Source organism: Bombus terrestris, chromosome 4 (assembly GCF_910591885.1).
Source record: "Bombus terrestris chromosome 4, iyBomTerr1.2, whole genome shotgun sequence".
Classification (NCBI taxonomy): Eukaryota; Metazoa; Arthropoda; class Insecta; order Hymenoptera; family Apidae; genus Bombus; species Bombus terrestris.
This window is the reverse complement of record NC_063272.1, coordinates 10,336,040-10,362,117: the sequence shown is the minus strand read 5'-3', so window position 1 is coordinate 10,362,117 and position 26,078 is coordinate 10,336,040. Positions and strand designations below refer to the sequence as shown.

The 26,078-nt window shown below is 37.1% G+C and overlaps 1 protein-coding gene across 39 annotated transcripts in view; it reads left to right on the top strand.

Moving 5' to 3' along the window:
• The window catches only part of LOC100648089 (calcium/calmodulin-dependent protein kinase type II alpha chain), a 157,316-nt gene that overhangs the window by 70,264 nt on the left and 60,974 nt on the right, over positions 1-26,078 (top strand). For all 39 annotated transcript variants that reach the window (XR_007223664.1, XR_007223663.1, XM_020862764.2 and 36 more), the window contains exons 4-9: positions 12,055-12,109; positions 12,975-13,113; positions 14,222-14,324; positions 17,624-17,802; positions 18,551-18,673; positions 18,769-18,852. Coding sequence is in view for 37 of the 39 variants with exons in the window: in XM_020862764.2 (XP_020718423.1) it covers positions 12,055-12,109; positions 12,975-13,113; positions 14,222-14,324; positions 17,624-17,802; positions 18,551-18,673; positions 18,769-18,852 (683 nt within the window). In the remaining 2 variants the exon portion in view is untranslated. The remainder of the gene's footprint in view (positions 1-12,054; positions 12,110-12,974; positions 13,114-14,221; positions 14,325-17,623; positions 17,803-18,550; positions 18,674-18,768; positions 18,853-26,078) is intronic.

Sequence of the window (26,078 nt, the reverse complement as noted above, 5' to 3'; positions counted from 1 at the left end):
GTTAATGCTCAAAAGCTTAGAGATTTTTTTCGAATCTAAACTTTCTCGAGTTAAACATTTTCCATTGATTTCAATTGCATTCGTTTCTCGCCTGAATCTCTCATTGACCAGAATACAGACAATAATATAATATATAAAAAAAGCAAGAATACTGAACGAAACGATATAATAACTAAAAATATATCGATATCGAAAAAAACATAACGTTGCGTACAGGTCTGTAATGCTATATCAAACATCAATACACCATCGACATCTCTTGTTCGAGCTCGTTTCACTCGTTAGCCGAATGAGAACATTGGAACAAAACAAACGAACGAAAGGAAGAAAAAATCATACAGAACAGAGGAAACGAGAGGGGAGAAAAAAGTGGATAAAAGTTTCTCGGTTGTCAGTCAAGGAACACGGTAGGGCCAATTTATGTTTTTATTATTCGATTGAATGGAAGGGAAACTAACTGGTTATGGTAGATATTGGGGGGAAATGCGAGCGTTCAGGAGAGGACACAGTCGAACGAGTATCACGCTGGTGTCGTTCTTTTATTCGTTTGTAAACGAATTTCATTGATCATCCCTGTCACGAATTCTTGTGACGATGTACGACGAGCGACGACGAACGTGTAACCAACTGAGCATTGGCTGGAACCGAAATTATTCGTGTCTCGTTCCTGAAACACGATTCCATTCACAGGATAATCATTTTTTCTTTGACGCGGGGATTGCTCGCGAGAAACAGCGTTCGACTTTGCCTGCCGAGAAAATGTAACAATTTTCATTTGTTTTTTCTACCTTTGTATCTCTTCTCTTCTACCAAAAAAAAGAAAAAATAAAATAAGAGAAAAAGAAATCATCGTTCGATTATGATTGTTTTATTGAATGGATTAGAACGAATTAAAAGATGAAATTGCAAGTGATTGAGTTAATAAAAAGTAATATGGGTTTCGTGGATGTGATAGCAAATTAATTTCGTATGAGATCGTTTTATTTAATTGATTATACTTGATGATGTGCACGAGTACATCAGGTGGATTAATGAATTTAGTGTCTCTATAAGCAATATTCAAATCTCATTTATGAACCGTATAATGTAAATTTAGTTATCGAAACAGCGTTTGTTATTCGACTAAATTTGCCCGGCAGTGAATTTTCAGCTAACTTTGGGATTACGCGAACAAAGATGATATTTCAATGTGTCGAAAGTAGAAATGTATATTTACCTTGTTCGTGGGAACTCAATTTTTTGCTTTCACGGATCAATTTCTTTTTTTTTCTCTCTTAATCTTTTATTTCTAGTTTTTAGTTTCAACGTTTCCTTTCTAATTTGAATATTTTATTTTACCGTACGCGCCTTCCTGTATAAAGCTTGAAAATTTCTTAGAGATAAATAGGATTATCTCGTCTTATTGAATATTCATCCGATATGATACGTATTTTGTAAGCAACAACGTTCGTTAAAAACTTTTTTATATTACAGCATAATTCGTTTACATATAGATACATGCATAAAACGTAAAGTAACGACGCTCTCACGACACACCATTCCCCTAGGCACATTTGTTGTAATTAGTATTCATTAGATCAGCTTCTGTTGAATATTTATCGCAGAATTGTCGCATTGCGGTTAATCAATAGCTACTTAAACAGATTTCTGTAATGTCGTTACCAAACTTATAAATATCATCCACAGGCCGATGCTATAATTGTATAAATATACCTGTTACATCAACACTGTTCAACCATCTTCAACGATCCGTAAAATGTTCTATCCTGACTATATCGCTTTTCTTGAAATATATTTTTCACCTATTAATCAAGAAGGATGAATTACTTGCCAATTTCCTTAAGCATAATAATTTCTTTATTTAAGGGTCTCCTTATTTTTTGACATATCGTTTCGTCGCAGCTTTCATAGCTTTTTTCTTAGATATATCAATAGCTTGTATCGATCTTTATAAAACTTTTCGACAAGAAAAATATTTCATTTCGTCTGAGAGTCAATTTGTAGAGTCATCGTAAGAACATCTTAATAAGAAAAACGAAAGATTCGATAGTCTCTTTCATTTCGAAGAACAACATCAACAAAGTTTCCTGATTTTACCTGATAAAACATTCAAAGAGCATAGAAGAAAACATTCTAGAAAAGATAAAGTACGCTATTCTCGAATTATTCTATTCTCGATCTACATACGAACGTGTAAATACGTTAAAAACATTCTGACATCCTAAAAACTCCAGAGTCTGATCGACGTCAGCGATCAAAGATACGGTTATTTCATTTTGTGGATTGTGTCACGATATCTTCGCGACTGAAATCATATAGTTCGCTGTAATTTCGTCCAAATTCAATTAAACGCTTGTCCACCATGTTCCTTTTCTATCGTTCACCGCAATCTTGATCGCTAGCAAACCGACGCCACAGTGGTCTGTCTATCAATAATCTAACGGGACAAAAGTCCAAAATCATGACCCATCCGAAATGAATGAATCTTTGATACACCGTGAGTTACCGAAATAGAGATATCGGAATGACATAGCTGTAACTTTATATGTATTTCATGAAAATGACGATCGGTTGTCAGAGATCGATCGTCAGAGTACGTCAGCGTCAGCTGTATATCAGAAATGCTCGATAGTATCATGATTTAAATTGTTGGCGTTTTGAATGACAGAATACAGAGGTACAAGCAGGTAGTAAATCAAACTTAGGCCATGAGCATTCTAATTTCCAACAAATAGAAATAAAAATCGTCGGGGAAGCTTTAGCTATTTAGGAAGCTCGTGGCACTTGAACTGTTTTACGCTGTTTTGTTCTGTTCTTTATTCTTTACGCTGAATATACCGACAAGTCATAATTGCAAATATTTGCAACTCTACGCGATTTTGTAGTTTCATCTTAGGAACAAAAATCGAAACCAGAATTTGAATTTTCGTTTTAAAACACCTCTTCTGGTGGTCGAGAGGTAAAAGTTTCAAGAGCGGTGAGGCAACGCCGATAGGGTTTTTCAAACGATTAACAAATATTCCCACTTAACTGATGATTTACGTACGACCTGCGACTTTTGATCCGCTGGATTGTTGAAGTGGACGCAACGGTCAACAAATTTTCATTCACTTGACCGACCCGCCTACTATGAATGCTCTCATTGAATTACATGTAAGCGATTTTAACCGACGTCTGACTTGACGCGATCTCACCGTACCACAAGTCAAGCTTAGTTTGTGAGAAAGTTTGTAAGAAAGAAAAAAGAAAAGAAAAGAAGAAGAGGAACTGTCGTTGATCGTTTATCTCACGCGTTTGTCTATTCTCTCATTGCGTTCGTTCTAACGAAGGCTGATCGGCGTCGTCTCATCATACATATACCGAGCGTGAATCTTTCGAAGCGGGCCGAGATAGCGGCCGGAAGTAGCGTAGATCAATACTCGGTGTGCCTCCTTCGTATATCTGCCTCGACGACCTCTTTTGTCGTTGGCAATTTTCCTTCTCGCCTTGAGGGATCGAGTCTCTCCGTCAAATCGAGAACCAGCTAGGAAATCTCGTTCGGGAATCTCGTGATGTATTTCCCGATCGCGGCCGGGAAGAAAATCTTCCGGAAAGTTAGCGTCGGTCGAACTCGCCGTTTCGAAGAAATCACCTCTCTTCTATGAGCTTTTGGAGGACTTCCAAAAAATTTCGAATCGTTGATTCGTAGAATCCCTCGATATCTTAGATGGGAATTTTCTTCTCGCTTGGAACGCGAATTTCCTGCTCGACTACCTGGAATCTTTATTATTTCGTAACCGCTCGAGGAGAGACTTTCCTTTCTCTTTCTGCGATGTCTAATTTTATATCAATTTTCAATGGAAATTTACGGGAAACTTGAAAATTGAAATTGAACATACGTTCAACGTTCAACGAAGGATTAAGGGATATTGTTTATTTATGTTATCGTTAAGGGATGTTACGAGACGATAGATAGCTCGTATTGTTTAAGAATAAGAGTTGCTTTGGCCCTCGGAGTAAATGATGGATCGAATTCGTAGCGATTGATGATCGTGCAAAGGCTTAGAAGACTCGAATTTGATAGAGACGATAGTTGGTTCTGAAGCGTTTAATGCATGTTTTAGTACAAGAATTTCGACGTTGGAGCAAAGTTCAGCTCTTGCAGGAATAACGTCAGCAGCGCTGTTTAAATTTATTTGACAGGTTGAAAATGGGAGGATCGATCAAGAATAGTGGTATATGCATTCCTGAACAAGATATATTTATTTCCAAACGAATTAAAAATTGTAGTCCGAATTTCAGATGCCATCTAATTCAGGAATTCGCTTACGTACAGTCCCTACACCTTTTAACAATTACATTTCCAACATCCAACTATCAATAAGTTGCAGTATTTAATTTAAAAGTTATTTGTAAATGTAGTTCCTTTCAGAATTCCTCCTAGAACCAACCTTCTCGGTGTGCTCTAATTTAAAAATATCCACCATATATCACCCTTTATAACTACCATAATCCCTTTCAACGAACAATAAAAAATTCCTTTCCCTTATTTACTTGGATGACACGATTCTCCTTGAACGATAGGCCCAAGTTGAATGGAAACAACTGTTAAGGGAGGCTGGGATGAATTAGAAAGCGATATCGAGACGCGTCGCCGACAAAAGTCACGGGGTTTGTTAAATCGGTCGAGTCGATTCCATAATTCATAAGGGGCCAAGGGTTTCTTTTATTCATCGTACGGCTCTATCCATTGGCTAGACGTGACCGATGAATTACTACGTCCTCTTCCCGTTTCCATCATGGCGTGCACCGGCTTACGTCCGTTCCAGTCAACAAGTGATACCTATCGATCCTCCTCGAACCTTTCTCTGTTCTCCCTTCGCTCAGTTTCAGCCTCCCCTTCTCTGTCGTTTACTGGCCTGGCTGCCACCTCGATTCATGTTTCTTCGCCTTTTCCTCTCCGCACCGTGGCTCGTCTTCTCCACGACCGTTGCCATCCCAACACACGACGTCCCTCGATTTTTCTTCCTTGCAATTCGAACAGCAACCCACTGGATGCCATCGTGTGTTTTTCTTCCCTTTTCATTCGGCCGTTAATCTTCTGTATGTGCGCCATCGGAGAAATGCGAGGAACGTACACGGCTGCAAATTTGAGGGAACGATGGTAAGATATTGTTACGAATTTAAGTATCTTTCGAAGAATTTCTTCCTAAATGGACGGTGAATAAAATTCCACGATGCTCTTTTTTGCTATGATCTTTTTTCTTTGTTACGTTATAGAATATTATCTCGTGTGAATGTTAATATACAGTGATTAAAAGAAATATTATCGTGCGTCATATGTTATTTAGTAACGGATCATAACCCGATTATTGCACACGTGTACGTGAAAATCAAATAAATATAGCTTAAAGAAATACACGAGCCATATCGAGACTCCATTTACCCCGCAAGTCTGCAGAAGGTAGATTTAAACGAAACGGTATTTCCAAGAAAAAAGTCGAGGCGGTCAGCGTAGCAGTTGACACGATTAAGCATACGAACGGCTCCGAACAACTATACCTCGAACGTACACTGGAAAGATATTATTTATAAAAAATATAAAAGACCAAATAGAAAAGATATTACTTCTCCTCGTGTTCTTAGGGGGCTCATGAGAACTGATAGTTCCAAGCAATTAATTCGTCGTTAAGTCAAATTATTAACCACTTAAGACTTTTTTAAGGAAAGTAACGTCGCGTATTTTCCTTTGATCTGCAAACGGTAGCGCGTAAAGATTAATACATTGGGCATAATTACGGTTATGCCCAAACCTCTGGAATTTACGTTGAATTCCTTCAATAAGAGAATCGTATTTCTTGCATGCTTGGTTCCATATTATCGAGGCGTTTTGCAGACGAGATCGAACCGGAATAACATACAGAAATTCAATGGTTGAGATAAATTGGAAATTATCTGAAAACCGCTTCACAATTGCCGAAGTTCTCATGACACGTCTAACAACGTAATGACGATGTTTAGAGAAGCGTAGATCCGACATGAAGTATATGCCAAGTCTTTAATTACATCGTCTTCGACCAAAGCATTACGATCAAGATTATACGGGAACATAATACAACTGTCAGATCGCGAGAACCTCATGATATAATATTTAGCATAGTTTAGAAACATTCTGGCAGCTCTACACCAATCGATAAACTCATCTAACACCGACTGCGACTAAAGTAGCTTTGCTATAACAAGGAAACGTCTTATGGATCTGCAAGTCGTCCGCGTATAAAAGAAATTCACGGTAATCAAAAATATTCACAAAGATGTCCTTATTTTCTGACGAAGCTTTCTACCAGGTTCTACGTTTCACGTTTATAGTAGGGAATTTTTATGGTGGGAAGTATGAAGACACATACATGAAACTAATTAATCAGATCCGAATGTTACAATAAATTCGATAGCGTGTCAATGCTTTTTGTAGACCCTGTATATAATTAAATACTTGTAGCATATATTTGACGAGGAATATAGAATATAGAAGAAACTGCAGCAAAAGTGTCCAAATATAGCATAAGGCGATAAAAAGAATCATTTATTAAGAGGACGTTGATCACTGCAAATTTGTCGTGCTAGAGAGTTTGAAAATAACGGAGGAATTTGACATTTCACACGTCGCCAGACGTGATAACCGATAATTCCAACGGATGATAAATCTCGGACGAGACAGTCATGACATTTCGGTGGAAGTTTAATGCCAAAGGCGATGAAAGTTCAACAACGGAAACGAAATCGCGAAAACGCGTAGCCTCGCGACTCGCTGCGTCAAGGTGTGGCTTCTAGGATCGATACTAACGCCAGTTACTCTCGTCTCTCCTTCTCTTTGCCAAGATTAACGCTCTCTGCTGCTCTTTCAATTGTCCAAATCGACCGTTCACTCACGTCTCTGTTAACCATTTCCGGTGAACTGGCCGTGAATGGACGAAACCGGCATTGTTATTTAATACACGTGTTTTCGATAGCGCATTGTGTGACATTAAGGTCTTATCTTGCCATCTAATTCCTGTGTTTGTAACTTAAACTAACGTAATCGAAGCTTTACGGATCTTCTTGTAGATTACGCGGATCTTTTTGCGGATTTTATGGATAACGAGATATTGAATTTATTTTGAAATTCGTAGCTTATTAAGAGAAAAGTCTTTGTATCGTTCAATCGATAAATTTGAACCGATTTGAAAAATTGTGATGCTATATTAGAAATATAAAAAGCTGTTCGTCAAGATGTCTTCGAAACGATAAATTCCAAACAGGAAAATATATTTAGATTCAGAAGCGCTGAATTAACTTGAACCATCTTACTGTTCATTCTTCCAATCCATTTACGTAATCATTGAATTCAAGAAGATTTAATGACCGGAACTACTTTGAGCAGATAGCCGCTTTAGAAACAGACGAATCGAACTTTTCTGTTCCAACTATTCAACAATCTCGTTCAATCCATTTTGCTCGATATGATACGAATAAAATCACAGCTATAATATAACACAATAGCCAAAGGAAAAACAATCAGAAAATAATACCAATAAATATTCCAACAATTGCCTATATTTAAAAACGAAAATTATAGCATATCTCGGAAAAATTTACGAACAAATTTGTTTCGACCGAGAACCAAAGAATGGTACAAGCTTCCGAACGTGTGTACAAATAAATTCGAAATATCTTTCCGTCACAACATATCCGAGTAAAATTCCACCGTACGTACCTATCCGCGTTAAACCTAAAAATCTATTTGTTGAGAATTGTGGATCTCAGTCGCCGAAATAAATATGTAGGAACACTCACATTACACGTAGAAATGATATTAAAATAGTTTTATATTTATTTAATATGTGATTTACAAGATATTCGTGGATACCATTACACGTGTCTCAGCAATCTTTTCATCTCACCATCTTTTCACCACCATGCGTACGGAACAGTTGTATTCTTCCGTTCTACGAGACACTGCGCACGCACGTACTCCCACACACACTCATCCTCATATATGTGTAACAGTACTACGCGGCTAATCCAATACAACACACAAAATTACATATATCTCGATACTATCATTCGGCTTCGAGTTGCATCTACCTCGCGAATCGCATGCATCGCCTAACCATCTCTGGTGCCTCGATAGCATTTATCGCTGTGAATGACAAGCGATAGTTCGTGGTGGTAGAAAAATTACCTCGATTCGAATCCTGCACATTCTACCATCTCCCTTCTTTTTCGTCGATAAAAATTCCCATAATAACGGCCCGGCTCTAGCTTCTGATCTCCGGCACCCTCTTGATCCTTATTGGATCGGTCGAGGGTTTCAAAAAGCGGGAAGATAGGCTTCTCATCTTTCTCGTTCGTGCTTTGATCGGTTTGAGGATCATTTGAAAAGGATGAAGGACGAAGGATATCTGGCGTCTGAACCGCTGTCTCGTCCCTTCTGGATATCTCTTCCATTTTCATTAAATTCCGCATCTGGTTCCTCCAACCCGTGTCGAATCGTGACACTCGTCGAGTTCTGCCAAGATCTCTCCTCGACGTATAGATACAAAGATCGAATTTATAGCCGATACAACTGTGGATTTTGTAGTTTCCATATCTGTGCGAGTATCGAGGGATGAAATTTCCTTATTGCTGTTTTCCGGGATTTTGAATTTGGCAAGGAAATTGTCCGAAAGGGTTTCGACGTATAAATCGTGAAACAGGATTTATTAAACTTAGTAATTTAGTAGGCAAACTTTTTTAGCTTTTTTTGTTATTGACTATTCGGTAAGCAAACCTTGCAGAAGTTTTAATTGATTCTGAAACGCGAAGGTTTATCGTGTAAAATAAAATACGTAATATAAAAGTACGACAAATTTGCCGTTGTATTTACTTAAAAGATATTTCGATTGACGCGTTCGATCGTCGATGTAAAAGAAAACAGCGCAAAGAGAAATGTAATATAAATCTGCGATGAATTTATTCGTTATCATATTTATTTAAAAGATTAACTTAAAAGATTAAATCATTCGAAAATAAGTAGAAAAACTTATCTGAACGAATTTACATGTATGTGCAATTTTAATAAAAATGTAGATTCGTATTTTAATCTACCGATTTTTTCAGCGATATAATTGTTACATATAGAAGATCATCCTTCATCGAACACGCATTCCGAAAATTTCTAAATTCCGTCGATACTCGTAGATTGTTTGCTTGTGTTATGAGCCACCATCATAAATAGTCGTGTTGCCACCTACACGGCGCCAATTTTTTGGCCGTCTACTTGGTATTTATAGGGAACTCGACGCGAAGCGCCGTCTGTGTTTGCATGCAGGATTGCATGATTCTACTTCGATCGCGTTTAGGCGAGAGTCCGCTGTTTATTGAAATATTCTTTGATATTCCTAAAATCTTCCTTGGCCAAACTCTTCAATCAATCGTTAAAATAGTCCAGATATGCTTATTACTGTTACTAAAGGCGGATTGCAAGGTAATTTTATTATATTTTATGATATATACAGCGTACATGATGTTTACATTACTCAACATCTTTTGAAATAGATAGACTGTTTCTGAAAATTGGCTAGTTCAATTCGTACGTTTAATCTAAATACGAGTTCTATATTATTGCAGAAACTTACATAAATTCTCCTCAAAAAGAAAAAGAAAGCTTTCAACGTTTTACTCGACATTCGAAAGTAGAAGAATTTTTCAATTTTCAAAGAACTGTCGTTACGTGTATGAAGAGTTATATTTCACCAAAAACTCTGCAAGAAAAGACAACTCTTTGTAAACAAAGTTCTACGTTCTATTCGATAATAAAATGCTTCAATTCATTTTAACAGGAGAAAATGTAAAAAGTAATCTCGCGTATTTCGTTGAAAAGTTTCGTTTCAAAGAAAACTCATTTTACCTGATAACAAAATTTCTCGATGTTTAAAGAAGAGAACAAAATGAAGAAAATGTTCCTCGAGGTTTCACCACGATGTCCTGAAGCTGTTTTCTGTATAAGATAACGTTCTACGGTGGTAGACGTAGGATTTTCGCGTGGACTCGCTTTCAGTTGACATTAATTAAGGCCGATTCGACGGGCACCATTGGTTTGTATCGCGAGAAACGTCTCTTCGTTGACCCTAATGAACGTCGTGATCGAGCAAACTGTCGCGGATGCAAATGATACTCGAACCGTGTGCACGCGTATCGATCTTCAGTTCAGTTTGCATGTCACGACCGAATATTCTCGCGCTTAAATAATTCCTCGTTACTCCATCCTGTCTAAAACGTTTCCACGTTTCCCATCCAAGGCCTTTATATTCCCTACGCTCGTCTAAAACTCTTAATTGCAACGTTTCATACGTTTCAGCTTGCCCGTTCATTTTCCAGGAACGCCGAATAGTATTTTCAAAGCGGAAAAATATGACGAAATTAACGAACAAATATACGAAGGAATATCCTGGTTGATAGTATTTTCAAGGCAGAAAAATACGCTGAAATTAATGAAAAAATACACGAAGGAACATTCCGGTCGACTAGAAAGCAATGGAAATAGAAAGAGGAGGAAAATGGAAAGAAACAAAGAGATACGGTCGAATGAAAGGCTAATTGGACTTCTGAAACGTAGTTAATATGTTGACTTTGTGAATTTAGGATCTGGCTCGACATTTATTGCAAGAGAAAAGAGGAAGAGGCGAATTGGACAAATTTTTACAGCGATCTATGTAAAACACAATTATCTTTGTAAAATTCTAGTACATCGCAACAGTATAAAACTTCCTTTTATCGGAAGTTTGTCGATTTAAATATTGTGTTGTTGGAATTTCCACGTTTCTGCTATCGAGGTACAACGTGTCTAATTAGTATTAATATTTTCAATTGAGTTTTGTATTTTATTGCGTTGGTTTAGATTTTACAAAATTTTCCCACTTTCGCCTTACCCTTAATTTCTTGATCTAACGTTGCTAGAAGAAGGTTTAGGAAATAGCAATAGTATATAACAGTTTTATAGGACTCTTTATAAAAGCTGCGTTAATATCGTGTGAGATTTCGACTTCAAAATAGCTAATAGATACTAATCATGCTTTTATAATATTATACTAGTACCTTAATGTACTTCTACGATACCAAAGGGTGAAATAAATCCCCGTTTCTTCAATTGCATTCGCAAATATATGAATTTGCATAAACATTCGCTGTCTAATTACAACTAATAAAAATCCTGCAAGCGTTAAACGAACAAAATCTAACGAAAATTTGAGCATACGTAATGGCGGTAGTTTCCATGGAACGCGTTGCAAGGGTGAAGGTGCAATTTGTCCAGCGACCATGAAAATCGTTTGCACGATATCGCGACAATTTTCCTTCCACGTCTTCAATCGTCTCGCGACTGCGATCGTCTCCGGTTTTAGGCGATGAATTTCGGCCCACGAGGAGAGATCGAGCCCCTTCTTCTACTTTCACCATCCTCTCTTTATCTTTGTCAGAATTTGATGCTTGTTTCGCGAACAGTTGAGTAAGAAGTTCCGCGAAAATATCGCGAAATCGAGGAAAGCCGAGATTATCGTCTCTCTGTATTAAAGTCTCTCCTTTTGCGCCCCGAAACTGTGTTTATGGCTTTTAATGGCGAAATGAGGATGGAGTGGAAAATGTTTTTCTATCTTTTCTTTTTCTGCCGAGCGTATGATTGTTACTTCTCGTTTGGAAAGCTTTGTAGGGAAACGTTTCGTTGAATATGGTTGGAAATATCGAAATAGCAACTAATGGTAGGTTATTTAAAATTATTAAAATCTAAATATTGTTACAATCACCTGTTGATTGTTCATTTATTTATTTTGGTTAGAATAAATAATGAACAAAGAATTCACGCTGCGTTCGAAATTGTGGCAGAAGATTTCCTTTTTAAATCACTGGAATATCAAACATTATGGTCTGTAATATCGTAGTAAAATGAAAATACATCGGTATATGTATAGTTGAAACTAGCTTTCTACGATATTTAAATTTATTGCTACTTTTAACAAGAAAGCACGATATTAACTCGTTATAATCTTATTTCTGTTATAGTGAGATTACACGACAGCATACAGGAGGAAAACCACCATTACCTCGTCTTTGACCTGTAAGTAAATACCGCTTATACACGTACAACAACGATATAATGCTTCTAAAATTCAATTTTGTTTAATCAATGTAATTTTAAAGCTTCCTACTAGGAATTTTAGTTCGTAAATAAGGACATTTTTCTTTTTAGAGAATATTTTTTATTCGCGTTGAGGAGAAATATTCTATATTCTAAGAATGATCTGTCTCTTAGAACTTTCGAAAATTTCTAACCGGTGATCAACGATTTAGTTTGTACGAAAGCTCAACCTAACTTGCAACAACACTATCGATGATTAAATGCTTCATCAGAGAATCCGTAACATAATTAGAATTCAGAATTCATTCGGAACATTAAACTTACCCTAACGTCTACAGCATTCACCCTTGCTTCCTTTATTCTCGCGACTTTGTTCGGTAATTGTTAATTTGTTCCAGTCACCGACTAATTATTCGAACGATCTGCCCTCGTGAATTTAAATCAACCTCGATTTGCATATTAATGAGCTCGCATGGTCGCGAGGTATCGATGTTCCGCGGTGAAAACTACCACGGCAGGTTATTTAATTGCCAGCTTGATCGATATTCTTTGCGAGTCTTTGGAATTTTTATGCTTCTAGTGAATATCGATATTTTCCAAATTTCCCATTTTTTTCATATTTCGTCTCTAAATTTATTTCTGTGAATTTTTTTACGATACCTGATTAATCATCAAATTGCTTCGCATCACGACTCTTCAATTTCCTAATATCTGATCCACCGATATTCGATCGTCTTTCGAAATCGACCTTCTTAATTTTGCCACTCTCCAAAATTTCCTCCTCGATTCGACTAATATCTTTGAAGACGAAGATTCGAAGAGATACCGGATATGTTATTTTCAGAGTAACCGGCGGCGAACTGTTCGAGGATATCGTGGCGCGAGAATTCTACAGCGAAGCGGACGCGTCTCATTGTATCCAACAAATCCTGGAAAGCGTTCACCACTGCCATCACAATGGAGTTGTGCACAGGGACCTGAAAGTACGTAGAGAAGCGAATGTTACGGACGAACTAGCGCCATGCTTGAGAGGGTCCAGTACATTGCCAATGCAAAGGTTTAGTCTGTTTAACCGAACATTTTCAGATAAAGATTTAGGGCTCGATGGGACATAAGTGGTTTGTTGGTTAAAAAAAGAAAAAAATATATAATGTAAACGGGAGTAAGCGGCTAGGAAAAGGTAAAATAGGAATACGTAGAAAAAGGAACAGCAATTTTAATCAGTTTCACAGTCAATTTTTCTAAATATCATAATAAGCCTTCGAAATGAGCGGTACAGCAAATTTGAGTAAATTCCAGGTTTAAGTTTCTGAATTTTTACGTTCGGCTATTATTTCAACGGCCAACACGAATCAAGTCTGCAGAGCGTAATAGTATAATTTTTCCTTTCCCTACTTAATTTCGCAATTTTCTTCGGAGCAATTCTTTGGAAGTTATTGGCACGAGAATATTTGAATAGATTCAAAGCTTGACGCGTGTACCAATTTCACGTTTAATCGTCGTTTAAAACATCGTTCCACAGAAAGTGATATGCTGTACGTGCAATATCTCCATTTTCTCCTTTTCTCCAAATCGAGTAATGTTTCCCATAATGAAATCGGTGACAGAAGGATTTTTCCACATCTGGAAAACTCCCGAATTTCGCGTTAGATCATCGCTTAAATCGTCGCGTTGAGCGTTAGATTTAGGACGCATTCGTCATCATGGGCGAATTTCGTGCGGAAAATTTTTGAATCGCAAAGGGGGAAAAAAAAGGAAATTAATTCGACTAGAGACGAGAGGAAGGACACGAAAAAACAGGGTGGATAAGGGAAGAAAATACGTAAAAAGAAACGCGAGAACACGGCCGTAGGAAAAGTGGCGTTTCGTGGAAACCGAAAGAGTGGGAGAGGAATAAAAAAAGAAAGGAAAAGATGAGAGTGAAAAGCAGCGCAGTGTAGAAGGTAGAGCCGCAATGTGTGTCAAGCATGCACGTATATATCTCCTGTTGATGGATCAACCTACAGCATGGCCGCGTAAAAATGCAGGACAACGGCAACGGTTTGTGCGAAGAGTGAGCAGGAATGTCGACGAGTCTGCTTCCTGTTGCAGCCCGAAAATTTACTCCTCGCAAGTAAGGCGAAGGGCGCGGCTGTGAAATTAGCGGACTTCGGATTGGCGATCGAGGTGCAGGGTGAAGCACAGGCATGGTTCGGTAAGTCTATATTGTTTCTTTTTCCTTTCTGTATTTTTATATTATATTTCCTTCGGCAAATATTCGTTTCTCTCGAAAGTCTGAAAACAACTCGAACACAGTGGCGAATAAAAGAAAGTTAAAAATTTAATACACTATGGGTTTCAATAATTTCAGCACTAAACATCTTTTACCATGTTGGTAACATTCTATGGTATATATTGTATTTATTCACTGTTCCTATTGAATATAAATCCATTTTGTAAAATTATTTTATGTCTTCTTATATTTCTTATTTTATAAACTTTCTTTTGTCCGCCAATTGTAAGAAAATTATTTATGAAGAAAGTGAAAGACGTATTGAAAATTGTTGCCGAAGGCATTTTTATGCGCCATAAAATCGTCAAAATTATCAATTAGAAATCGTTAATAGGAAAAATAAACGGCTACCTTTTCGTACATACCGCGGACACGACCGACATCGTAGAAACACTATCTTTAATTATAGAGCAAAGAAAGAAAGTAAAGAAAAATGATGGAGAAGCTCGTTGATAGTTTGACGAATTAACATTTGCACTTGCGCGATGATAAATAGATGAGTTGGAAAAGTAAATTTTCGTCTTCCCCTCCAATGATCTCTCATCATATCTTTCGCTCGAAATTCTACGTTTCTTTTCTTCTATTCGTTTTTCTCCACCGTTTCTACGCTCTCGCGATTTAAATCCGGCCGTCGACATTTCCATTCATTTCCCCCTATTTTCCGGGGATTCTTCATCCTTCTTTCGGCTCTTTCTCGTGTCGACGCGCGTCGTACATCGTATAGAAGGAACCCAGTGCATTTATGTACGGGCGTGTCACGTCAGAACTGGCTGGTTCGACCGGCTGTTCCCGTTTGTTTTTACTTGGGGAGAAACTCCGTTGAAGTTCGCCCGGTGCTATTGGAAAAGTTTCCGCGTTTTCGCAGGCAAAATAGATTTCTCCCTCTTCAGAGATTTTCCGTATTGTGTTTGCGGTCAAAGAACCACTCCGCTCCGGATCCAAACCGGAAACCTGGCTCTCGCCCTCTGAAATTCCTTCATATTGTTCCTCGAGATTGAATGTTGTTTTTTCTTCCTCTCTCGCTAACAATCCAGCCAGATTGAGGCCTGTCCGCTCTGCTTGAAATTGTTTTCCATGCGCGCACCCTTTTGCAAATTTTTGAAAGGGGTTGAAATACATGAATATGTTCGTGCATGTGTTTTTTAGGCGTGAAAAAATATATCCCAGTAGGTTGTTCTATTTTTGTGGTTGTGTTATTGTTAGACGTGTTATTGGAGATTCGAATATGCGTATACTATAGGAGAAACGTAATTTATTTGAGGATGGTTATTTTTACTAAAAATTTTACAAGGGGGTTGTTATCAAAGTGTAAATAAATATTATTGTGGTGAAACGATTCTTTTAAAGATAATTTTTCTTCGATAATACAATCCTTCCTATTCATAATCTTTTAGTATGCTATCAATGGGTATAAAACGTAGAATTGAAAAACAACGTTTTTTTCAGAGCTTCTTGGAATTACAATCTGAGAATGTAAGAAATTACATTTCGTGTCTTAATCTTGTTTTTATGAGCATAATTCTTCTTGCGCATAAATTTAACTAATAAAGTTCGATTAAACAAGACAGTTCTTTGAACTGGCTTGTCCAAATATTCTCCTCTTCTTAGTTTTTCGATCAGATCCATTTCTCGTCTAAATATTTTCGCTCCTTTTCTTGATTCTTTAATTTCGCCCCGTACTTTGATCTCAAATACGTTCTCGAAATTGTTCAAATTAAATGGGATTATAACGACTCATCTTAACGCGTATTCCATTCGTCGGCGATCCGTTTCAAATATCACCGTGCAACAACTTAAAGCTCTTGGACTTCTGGTCCATATATTCAACAGGTAGAGCGTTAAAATAACGTTCGCATTGGAAGAAACGACAACGCAACAAGCACATTCGCCTTCATAAAAATAGTATCACCAGCGAACGATATCATTTTGATGGCTGGAGTCTGCGGAACAGCGTTCACCACTTTCCATCGACTGTCTATCGAACGACCGGCTTCAAACACGCTGACGTTCGTTTCCGTCCTCGAAAAGCCGATACCACGAAATTCCTTCGACACTGTGACTTTGGTCGAGGCCGTGGTTTCCGTATCTTCGTCGTCAAACGCGCGAAATTCGAAACTTCAGTCGTCGAGAGTTCCAAGACGTCATAATGGTCGAGCAGTAGATACTCGAGCCAAACGTAGATAGTGGCGAGATTAGCTTCGATCTTCTCCACTCTGTGCAAGAAATTACCATCCATTTACCTCGGTTCTGAATCAAGTTTTCTGACGATATCTGACATTTTAAAGAGCTCGTAAGCTCTTTTCTGTTATGTCGTGAAACTTCTTATTTCTTTGTGAAGTTTCACGAAAGTTACCTCAAAGAAAAGTCAATAGATAGAAATTTCGGGAATTTTAAGATTACGAAATTCGTCAATGTTATTTGGTTCGAAAAAGAACACCTTTTACGGTAGAATAATTTTCTGAAGATAAAGTGTTCGTGAGATATCGTCACCGATTTTCCCCCTTGCGAGAGAATAATTTTAAATTTTTACATATATTTCCAGTACTGAAAATGAAGATTTCCTTCGTAGTTCTAGAAGATTTCTAGTAATTCTATGTACTAATTCTACGAAGCTTACGGTATAAGTAAAGACTTTAAGAACTTCGAATTCATAAAATTTTCGATCTTGTTCCTTTCCAGATATTACAAAGAAACTTCTTTTAGTATAAAATAATAGTTCAAGAGAAAAAATTAAAAGCTTCATCGAGGATTTTCGTAAAACGAATGTTTGCGATTAATCTTTATTAAAAATGTAAAAATTCGCCTTATAAGAATAACCTTCTAAACGTAGAAAATTTGTGTGCAAAAATGTATGCATATGTTTATTTATTTTAGCCTGATTGCTTTGCTAGAAATTGGCTTTACATAAATTACGTACATAAATCGTAACTAAAACATAAAAACATAAAACATGAACTTACAAATAACTGCGATGAAATAAAAATACCTCAATTCTTTGGTTATTTCCCTTCTATTTCGAAATATTTTATACAAATATTCTCTCTGTTATATTACGTTCATCCATTCCGCTATTCGTCGCTTATCAAAAATTTGTGAATTAATTGTTTAAATATAGAAATCGAATGAAAACGCAGAAACGTGTTAATTGCCGCATCCGATATTTTAATGCAAAATATAGATAAAATTTCTCTCGAGAATGACCAGAAATAATTTTTGTCAAGGTTTCGCCGGGACGCCCGGTTACCTCAGCCCGGAAGTACTCAAGAAAGAACCATACGGCAAGCCAGTCGACATCTGGGCGTGCGGTGTCATTCTTTACATCCTCCTGGTCGGTTATCCGCCATTCTGGGACGAGGATCAGCATCGATTGTACGCGCAGATCAAGGCCGGATCATACGACGTAAGAACAATCTATTTATGCTATTTTCATCTCGGTTTCCTGGCCAATCTTCCTGCAGTTCGATCGATCAATTTATTTATTCAAGCTAAACCTTCATGAAAATCCTTCACCCTGTCGAGGGATTTGGAAAAATTTTCGGCTAAAGATCGATCGATCGTGTACGAAAACGCTTGATTGCTTTCTACATTTTTTATTCGATCCGTAGATTGTTTTCTGGATTAGAAGGATTGCGCTTCGCGCCCTAAATTGTATTCTTTTCGTTTAAATTTGATTGAATTAGTTCAATTCACTGCAATTATAAATTCAATCTACTGCCATTTATTCTTTGGATTAGTCGTTCGTTTAAGTTAAACTAGTAATAATATAAAAAATAATTGTGGTTTATTTTCGTTCAATGAAAAACCTTTCTGTCTATTCCTCAATCTCGCAGTGATCCTCATTTTTTAACATTTCGATCTCGGTTTCGTTCTTACTAAAAACGAAACTTTTAATACTCAAACAAACGTTCACGATAAATTTGGAATAATACAGCACATATATCATTACGCTTCTTTATTTTATCGGAATTCGAGAAGTTTCCTAACGATAAGAAAATATAAAATGACCGAAAGAACGCAAGAGGTTTAGATCTAATGAAATGTCAAAGAAAGGGAAAATGTGATCTAAATGCCGTAGGACAGGGATCGCCATAAAACTTGTCATCTTTATCGGCGTTTAACGAATTATTCTGCTCATTTGTTTTCGGCAGTATCCAAGCCCAGAATGGGACACCGTCACTCCGGAAGCCAAGAACCTAATCAATCAGATGCTGACGGTGAATCCGAGCAAAAGGATCACCGCCAGCGAGGCACTGAAGCACCCGTGGATCTGCGTAAGTAAAATCAGCCTCGTGAAACGTGCATCCATCACTGCGAAGCATCTCGAACAGCAAACGTCAATTTTCTTCTTTTTCCTTTCGTGTTACAGCAACGTGAGCGTGTCGCGTCCGTCGTCCACAGACAAGAGACTGTGGATTGCTTGAAGAAATTCAACGCAAGGCGCAAATTAAAAGTAAGTCTTCTATTATCCTTATTCTTCTTCTATTTTAATTAATACTCGCGCGCTCATCCATGGGACCCCTCCGGGATTTTTTACAAATTGGAAAAAGGCGAGAAGGTAAAGGAATAAAAAAGATAAACGAGGAAAGGAAAAGAACGAAGGAGAGAAACGAGTAAAGGTCGTAGTTATTCTGATAATATTTATACTCTTCTTTATTTCATTTCACTTTTACTGCAAATAAAGGTAAATAGGAGTTTTCTGCCACTCTTATCGCTAGAATGCAGAATTTCATGCACATTTGCGATACGTAATGTTGCTACGATGCAGAGAGCGTAGTGTAAAATATGCGAAGACACTTGAAAAATTTAAAGTAGAGTACCAGGCATAATCTTCAGTGCGATAAAACAAACCTTTGCTTACGTTCTATTTCCGTAGAAATAAAAGAATATTAACTTACATACGATTCCTTATTAAAACCACGCACCATTCTGTTAAATGTATTGTTTGTTAGAAATGAATTTCAATTACTCGCGAAATATCCATAGCCTGTTAATCGTTGTGTGTCGTTTGGATAATTATGAACAGTAGATTTATCGTATTAGATTAGACATAAACTTATATCGTACATACGTATGATTTATGTCCTAAAATTTTCTATGAATCTAAGACATATCCCTATGTGTCAGTCACGCCGATAAAATATCTAAAATATCTAAAATATCTGACAAAGGATAAAGGCATAAGAGAACTTTTAACAACGCTCGAATAATATATACGTCTATACAGTGGTATGAGTGTTAAATATAACGAATTAGGATACGAATAATATTATAGCCTAAAGTCCATGGGAGAAGCAATAATTAGAGGCTGACGTACGGGGTCGCGAGTTTCTCGATTAACAACGGAAATTCGCTGGCGACGTGTTGTACCGGAACTCTAGTTAACTAGTTACACGCAAGTTTCGATTCGAGACATTGAGTGTTAAGGTGCGCCAGCCCGTTAAATGATCTATAGTCGCACGGCCTCTGTCAGGATAAACCGGTGTTTAGCGTCCAACCATTGGCCCCCCTTTCTACCCATGAAACTCCATGGCGAACTGGTCAGAGGAAACTCGAAATTGAGTTCGCTTTGTCTTGCTGCTGCGTGGCTATTTTGTCGGGTCAATCGGCTCCTCTTTTCGGCGGTGAAACAATTGATCAATCTGTGTTACGTCCTTGTTTCAGGTGTGCATAATATTATATTGGAGTATTAAGCGGAAAAGTTTTACGTTTAAATTGTCAGAATTTCTATTAGGAGATTGGGATTAATTTTTATGGAAATTTTATAGAAATTCCAAAGAATCGAAGTTTTATTTCTGATAAGGAATAGAACATGTTTAAATATGAAAATTTAAAAAGTAGGCACGTTAGAAGAGTATTATTTCACACTCGCTGTACAGATAATTTTGGTCAACTTTTCATCAATCTTTATTCGGGAATGTATTATAAGAACTTTACCACTTTCTATTTTGAATAGACTATTTCATCTCTGAAGAGAAATTCTATTTAGAAATTTTTCTTAATTGAATCAACTACAGGATTGCGGGTATTCAATCACGTCGTGTTACATTTACACAACTTTTTCAATCATCCCTTAAACAGTAGGTCATCCCATACATAGAACGGGTTTTTTTCCGATATATCAGGTGAATGTAACAATATCAGCCGAATGAAAGTTTGTTGCTTAAATGCAATAATAAAATTCTAAATAACCACAGAAATTCGAAGAAAAGAAATTAATTAAAATCGTTCGAACGATCCCATAATAGCGAAACAACAAAATTCCAGGGCAACCTGGGAAATTACTTATAACTAAACTGCAGACTTTCCTACGGAATTGTTGCAATCAATAGAATTTGATTAGTAGTAATAGAACTTAAACGTAGATTAAAATACGAGTTTACTCTGCTTTAAATATTTCACGTTCTGTGCATTTTTGTACCTTCAAATTTCGTACGAACATATAGAAATCCGCGGTATACTTATCACGTAAATTAATACGACACCTTGTAAATTTTAAATAAGTATAAATAGCCATAGAATTTCAAAGAAACAAAGAAACTAAGATCATTTTAGAAATGCTGTCAGATTCCCAACCATGGAAAAGAACCGTATTCCCCTACGATCGTCTCCTAATCCCCTTTTCGTCCCCGAAACACCTTCACAGATACTAAACGTGGGAATTGGAGGTGGCAAAGGCCTTACGTAGGCCTTCTTTGATTGGGAATTCGTGGATTTCCGACTCCCCTACCTAGTCAGTCTCTTCGACGACTTTTACGATTCCAACTGTTGCGAACAGTGTGGCACGAATTGCCGTTGGAAACGCGTGTACTGTCAAGTGGTCCGTTTCTATGGGCACGACTGGCGAAATTGTAGTGACAATCACGTCGAATGGCAATGATATAGTTATTCGAGTGCACAGTATGTGTATCGTTCGATGTGTGCCGAATATTAATCGAGCTTGGTGAAATTTGTTCGCTTTTCTATATATGTATAACTTTGATTCTTGCGCCCGTGAAAATGTATTTGGAAATGTGAAGAGGAGAATATTGCTTTCTGATCAAAGCGTGACACACAAACACGTATATATGGGTATACAAATATATAGATGGATTACCTTTTGATTTTGCTTTACGAGATTTTTGTGGTTTGACGTGTTCCATTTTTAGAATGAATTTTAGAATGTAGCATAATAAGTATAATGCTTGTACCAAGAACAGGATGATAGTAATAATTGGAGTAGCAAAGTAGTAGGTAATTGTTAGCTCGAAGCTCGTAATCTTGTTACCTTTGGTATCGAATGACCTGTTCTGGCATTGGTTTTTTATTTCGTTCTGATCGATAGGAATAAATATATGATGGATGCAGAAATGTAGATAAATTGAATCGCAATGGATAGATACGCAGTTTTCATATATGTTTTTTCCAATTTCACATTTTTCAGTTTTTTTTTTTATTTTTTATTGAAATCTATGTTTCGCTTTCTCAACATATTTTTACACTCCTGCGAGAGGATTTTTAAGTATACAAAATTCAAAGCCTAAATTTTGAAAGGTATTTTTAGAAATTTTAGATTTCTAATTTTCGCGGATCCTCGGATACCTTTCCTTCGAGAAAAGTTTCTTCTTAGACTTTATACTCCGCCCAAAGATTCGGAACATTCGACAAACAAAATTTAAAATCTACATTGTAGAAAATGAGAAATCTTACATTTCTAGATACTTTGCGCCCCAAAGAAAAATTCTTTAAACTCTTTAGATTTTTTGCAAACACCTTCCAAAGATCCTCAACTTTTCACAAACGAGATTCAAACTTTAAATTCTGAAAAACAAATTTTCGTATTCTTAGATTCTTCGCTTCCTAAAGAAAAACTCTTCTTTTTTAGATTGCTAACCTTCGCAAACTTCGTCCAAAGATCCTAAACTTTTGTCTAACCATATCCGCAGGGGATCGAACGAACGATGTATAATTACGGGAACGATCGTACATCTCGTACGTGGCAGTGATTAAGCAACCAATTACTAATCCACCGATATACTATTCGCATAAATAACCCCTAACCCCCCCCCCCCCATGAAATAGTGTTTTTCGTTCAGTTCACGATAGTATCTGAACGCAGCTGGAGGGCGAGCCTTCAATCACGCGATTGTTCCATTAAACCGAATGTAATTAGCGCACGAACTTAATGTCCAGCTGGTTTACGAAGGGCGATTGGTACACTTAGACCGGTAGACGCGCGTTCGTGCATTGCCTCTCGGGTGATTCGTGACCCGAGACTCGATTAAGGGTGTTAGATGGCGTTAATAATGTTTTCGTGATCGGTTTAAGGGAGCGATCTCGTTTGATGAAATAGTCATGAGTCGCACACTAGGTTAATTAGGATATTGGTGATTAGAGCACCTTCGTTTCTTTCTTCGGAGGAGAGGATTGAGGATTAGCGGCATATATCACGCAAAGGAGAAATATAAATAAAATTATTGCAATAAGCAGACGATTAGCAACAGTAATGGCTGGCAGAGATAATACGAAGAAATAAATCGAGAAATTACGTTCTCAGTGCAATACTTTCTCATGTTTTAAATGCTTTTATTACTATCTCTATCCGTAAAATTGCAAAAATGTACAGCAATTTCGCGGTAGATAGAAATAATGAAAAGTTTATCAAGATAAATTGTGAAACATTAATATTGAAAAAGAACATAATACTAATATTAAAAGAACGTATAAAGTAAGATATAAGAAGAGACTTATTAATTTCTCGAAAACAAAGGGTCGTACACTCAAATCCTTTTGGAGCTGTTTTACCATCGATCTAAATTATCGAATGTACATACAGACAAATTCAAGATTTCGCAGTTCTTGCTATCTCCTTGTTAGTATGATGTAGAGACTACAGCGTAGACTCTTAGTATGCAGTATCTCGGTTAAGGATAGCTGAAGAATAATGTATGAAAGAATGAGTAAGAAGATCGGATGAGGAAATGTGCGATTAGAAAGATCGGAACCAAGTCGTAGTTCTTGGTCGAAATCAAATAAATTATTCCTATTATTATGGAATAGAATTATTTAGGTTACATACAGATTAGAATATCAATTGCAGTAGATACAGAATTTCTAGAATTGTTGGAAATGAAAAAATCTTTGTGCTTCAAATGACATCCAAACGTTGTTCATTGTTAGTGATGTTTCGCGTGAGAGTGTGAAGCTATTGATAAAAGTCGTGCACCAAGCTGAAATTCATCGTTGAAGTGAATGACAGAGGATAACAAACATGAGAGCATTGAGGAATAAATTCGTGCTGTGCAGACAACAGGAAGCCACCATTCCTGAGGTATATACTTAATCTTCATTCACAGCCATTAATCAATCAATTCGTCTATTTTTACATATTATACAATATCTATCCTACACAGTCATTTATCGACTAACTCCTTCGTTTCCAATTTCGTGAAATTAAATAGTACGTAACTTTTCGCAAGAAAATAAAGAAAGTTCGTCGCAACGAGATTAGACGACCACCCCTTATATTTAATCTACAGAGTAATCAATCTACCGGTTGTATTTTTTTCAAACTAAATGCAATATGATCTTCCACGCAAAGCACCAAGAAAAAAAGGAAAGGAGAAACTAAAGAACTGAGAATAAGGAAAACACCAAGTTCGTCATGACGAAGTTTCGAGTTCGACCAAGAGTTATTAAACGGCGACCCCTTTCCCGCAGTTTGTTCAATCGTCGCGAGAACCGGCGTGAAACTCGAAACTCGAACATAGTAATTCCATTCCTATCCAGTTGCTTTGTCTGCCCATTCCACTTTCTGGAGCTCAAAAGGAACACTCGAACACACTGGCGACCAACCCTGTAACCTTCGATCAGACATTCCTCCTGTTTTTCTCTCTGTTTCTTTCGTTTTTATTTCCTCCGTTCCTCTCCTCGCTTCCTTTCTTTGGAATTTTTCACCTGACGAACAAGCTGCTTTGATGTTCTTCAAGGTAATTACGAGTCGTCGAGAGATCGATGAGAAGTGGACGAAGCTGTTACTCGCATTATGATGCCGAGTCGTACTGTAATTAAAGAGAGAAATGCTGGTCTTTTTACTCGGTGTTTTTTAATGGTTTTCGACAGGGGAAAGAGATTTCGCGTGATTCTTTACGGAGATCGTTCGGCCAGACGGTGCTTCGAAATACATCGGTTCGCGAATTTTCATGTCCATATACTCTGTTAAAAATTATTTAACGCACGGACTGTTACGATAGTTATCTAAATTTTTGTGAAACGATTAAAATACGATAAACGCAAACCAGAGAAATTTGCAGCGATGCGAATGATTTAGAAGATAACACTGTTCGTTAGATAACGCGCCAAAGTAACATGTATTATAATTATTTCGATTAAAAGTCTGCCAGTTCTGTCAACAAATAAATCAGGGAGCAAGATCAAAATTCAATATTCATGCGATACGAACCGAGCAGTAAACTTCCATCGAGTTAATACGTGGAATTGTTTCAATTAAACGAAGGAATTGATTCTCGTTTACCGGGCCGGCACGCAGCGCGATCGAACGAGAGCCTTACACGACTCGGAAAGAAACGAAGGCGTATCGTATAATACGATGCATGAATATTTAATCGCGCGAGAGGAGGGCGACGGTTCGATTCTCTATTACTGCTTGGCCCGTCCACGTATTTAATATTCGGAATTTAAATACACGACGCGTATTACAGAGGCTCGCGCGACACGAAAATAGAAACCGGCCTCTAATCGAAATCGATTGTTCTGCCGGCAAATATTTGTCGTAAATATTTTCTGGATGCTCGAACGATACGTCAAACGTTGCATCGACACCACTCTTATTAGCTCTGTTTGCTTTAGTTCGCTCGTATTTGTCGCCACCCTCTCCTCTTCTACGCTTCCGGTTTTCGAGAAAGTCGGCCTGAAACTAGTCCGTGTGCCCTAGTCATTTTCTTGTTTAATTATTTGCTTATTTAAAGGTAATCAACCTGTTTGTCGGCTCTTTGTAGAGACATACCGAGCATGTAATTTTATTGGTAAATCTGATAAAAATTGATACGTTTATCATATTACGATGGACGTTAGAGGAAAGCGTATTTATTCAGGAAATCATATTATCGTATATAGCAAGTTGGCTTGTAAATTGAACAGGTTATGGAATTGCGTGAATCGTGAGACGTTAAGTATCGAAGATGTTATAAATATCGTTTTGTTCAAGTTAAAGGGAAGTTAAATTTTATAAAATCTTGCAACAGATAAATGAATCCTTCCGGTCGGCAAAGATCGATGTTCATCTTGTTCTCTTTGAATGACGTTAACTTCTATGCGCATTTTATTGGATGTTCACGACAATTTTATAACGCCAGCTTTTCTCTCTCGAATTTCGAAGTCAAGTACTTTTTCATCGTTTAATTATTATTTATCATCGTGTAATGTATTTATGATATTGTGATATTAATAATCGTAGAAATTATAATCAATTAGGGATCGAGCAAAAAGCCAATAACATGATTATCTCGCATGCAGAAACGCATAAATTCAAATCCCCGAACGAAAAATAATTCTACATGATATATTCAAGAATAATACGTAAGCTCGTTATCTACCTCGTGAGTACGTAGAAAAGAAAAGAAATTGAGAAACGACGTTCATTGAAGTCTAACAAATTCATTCCTATGTAATCACGATCAT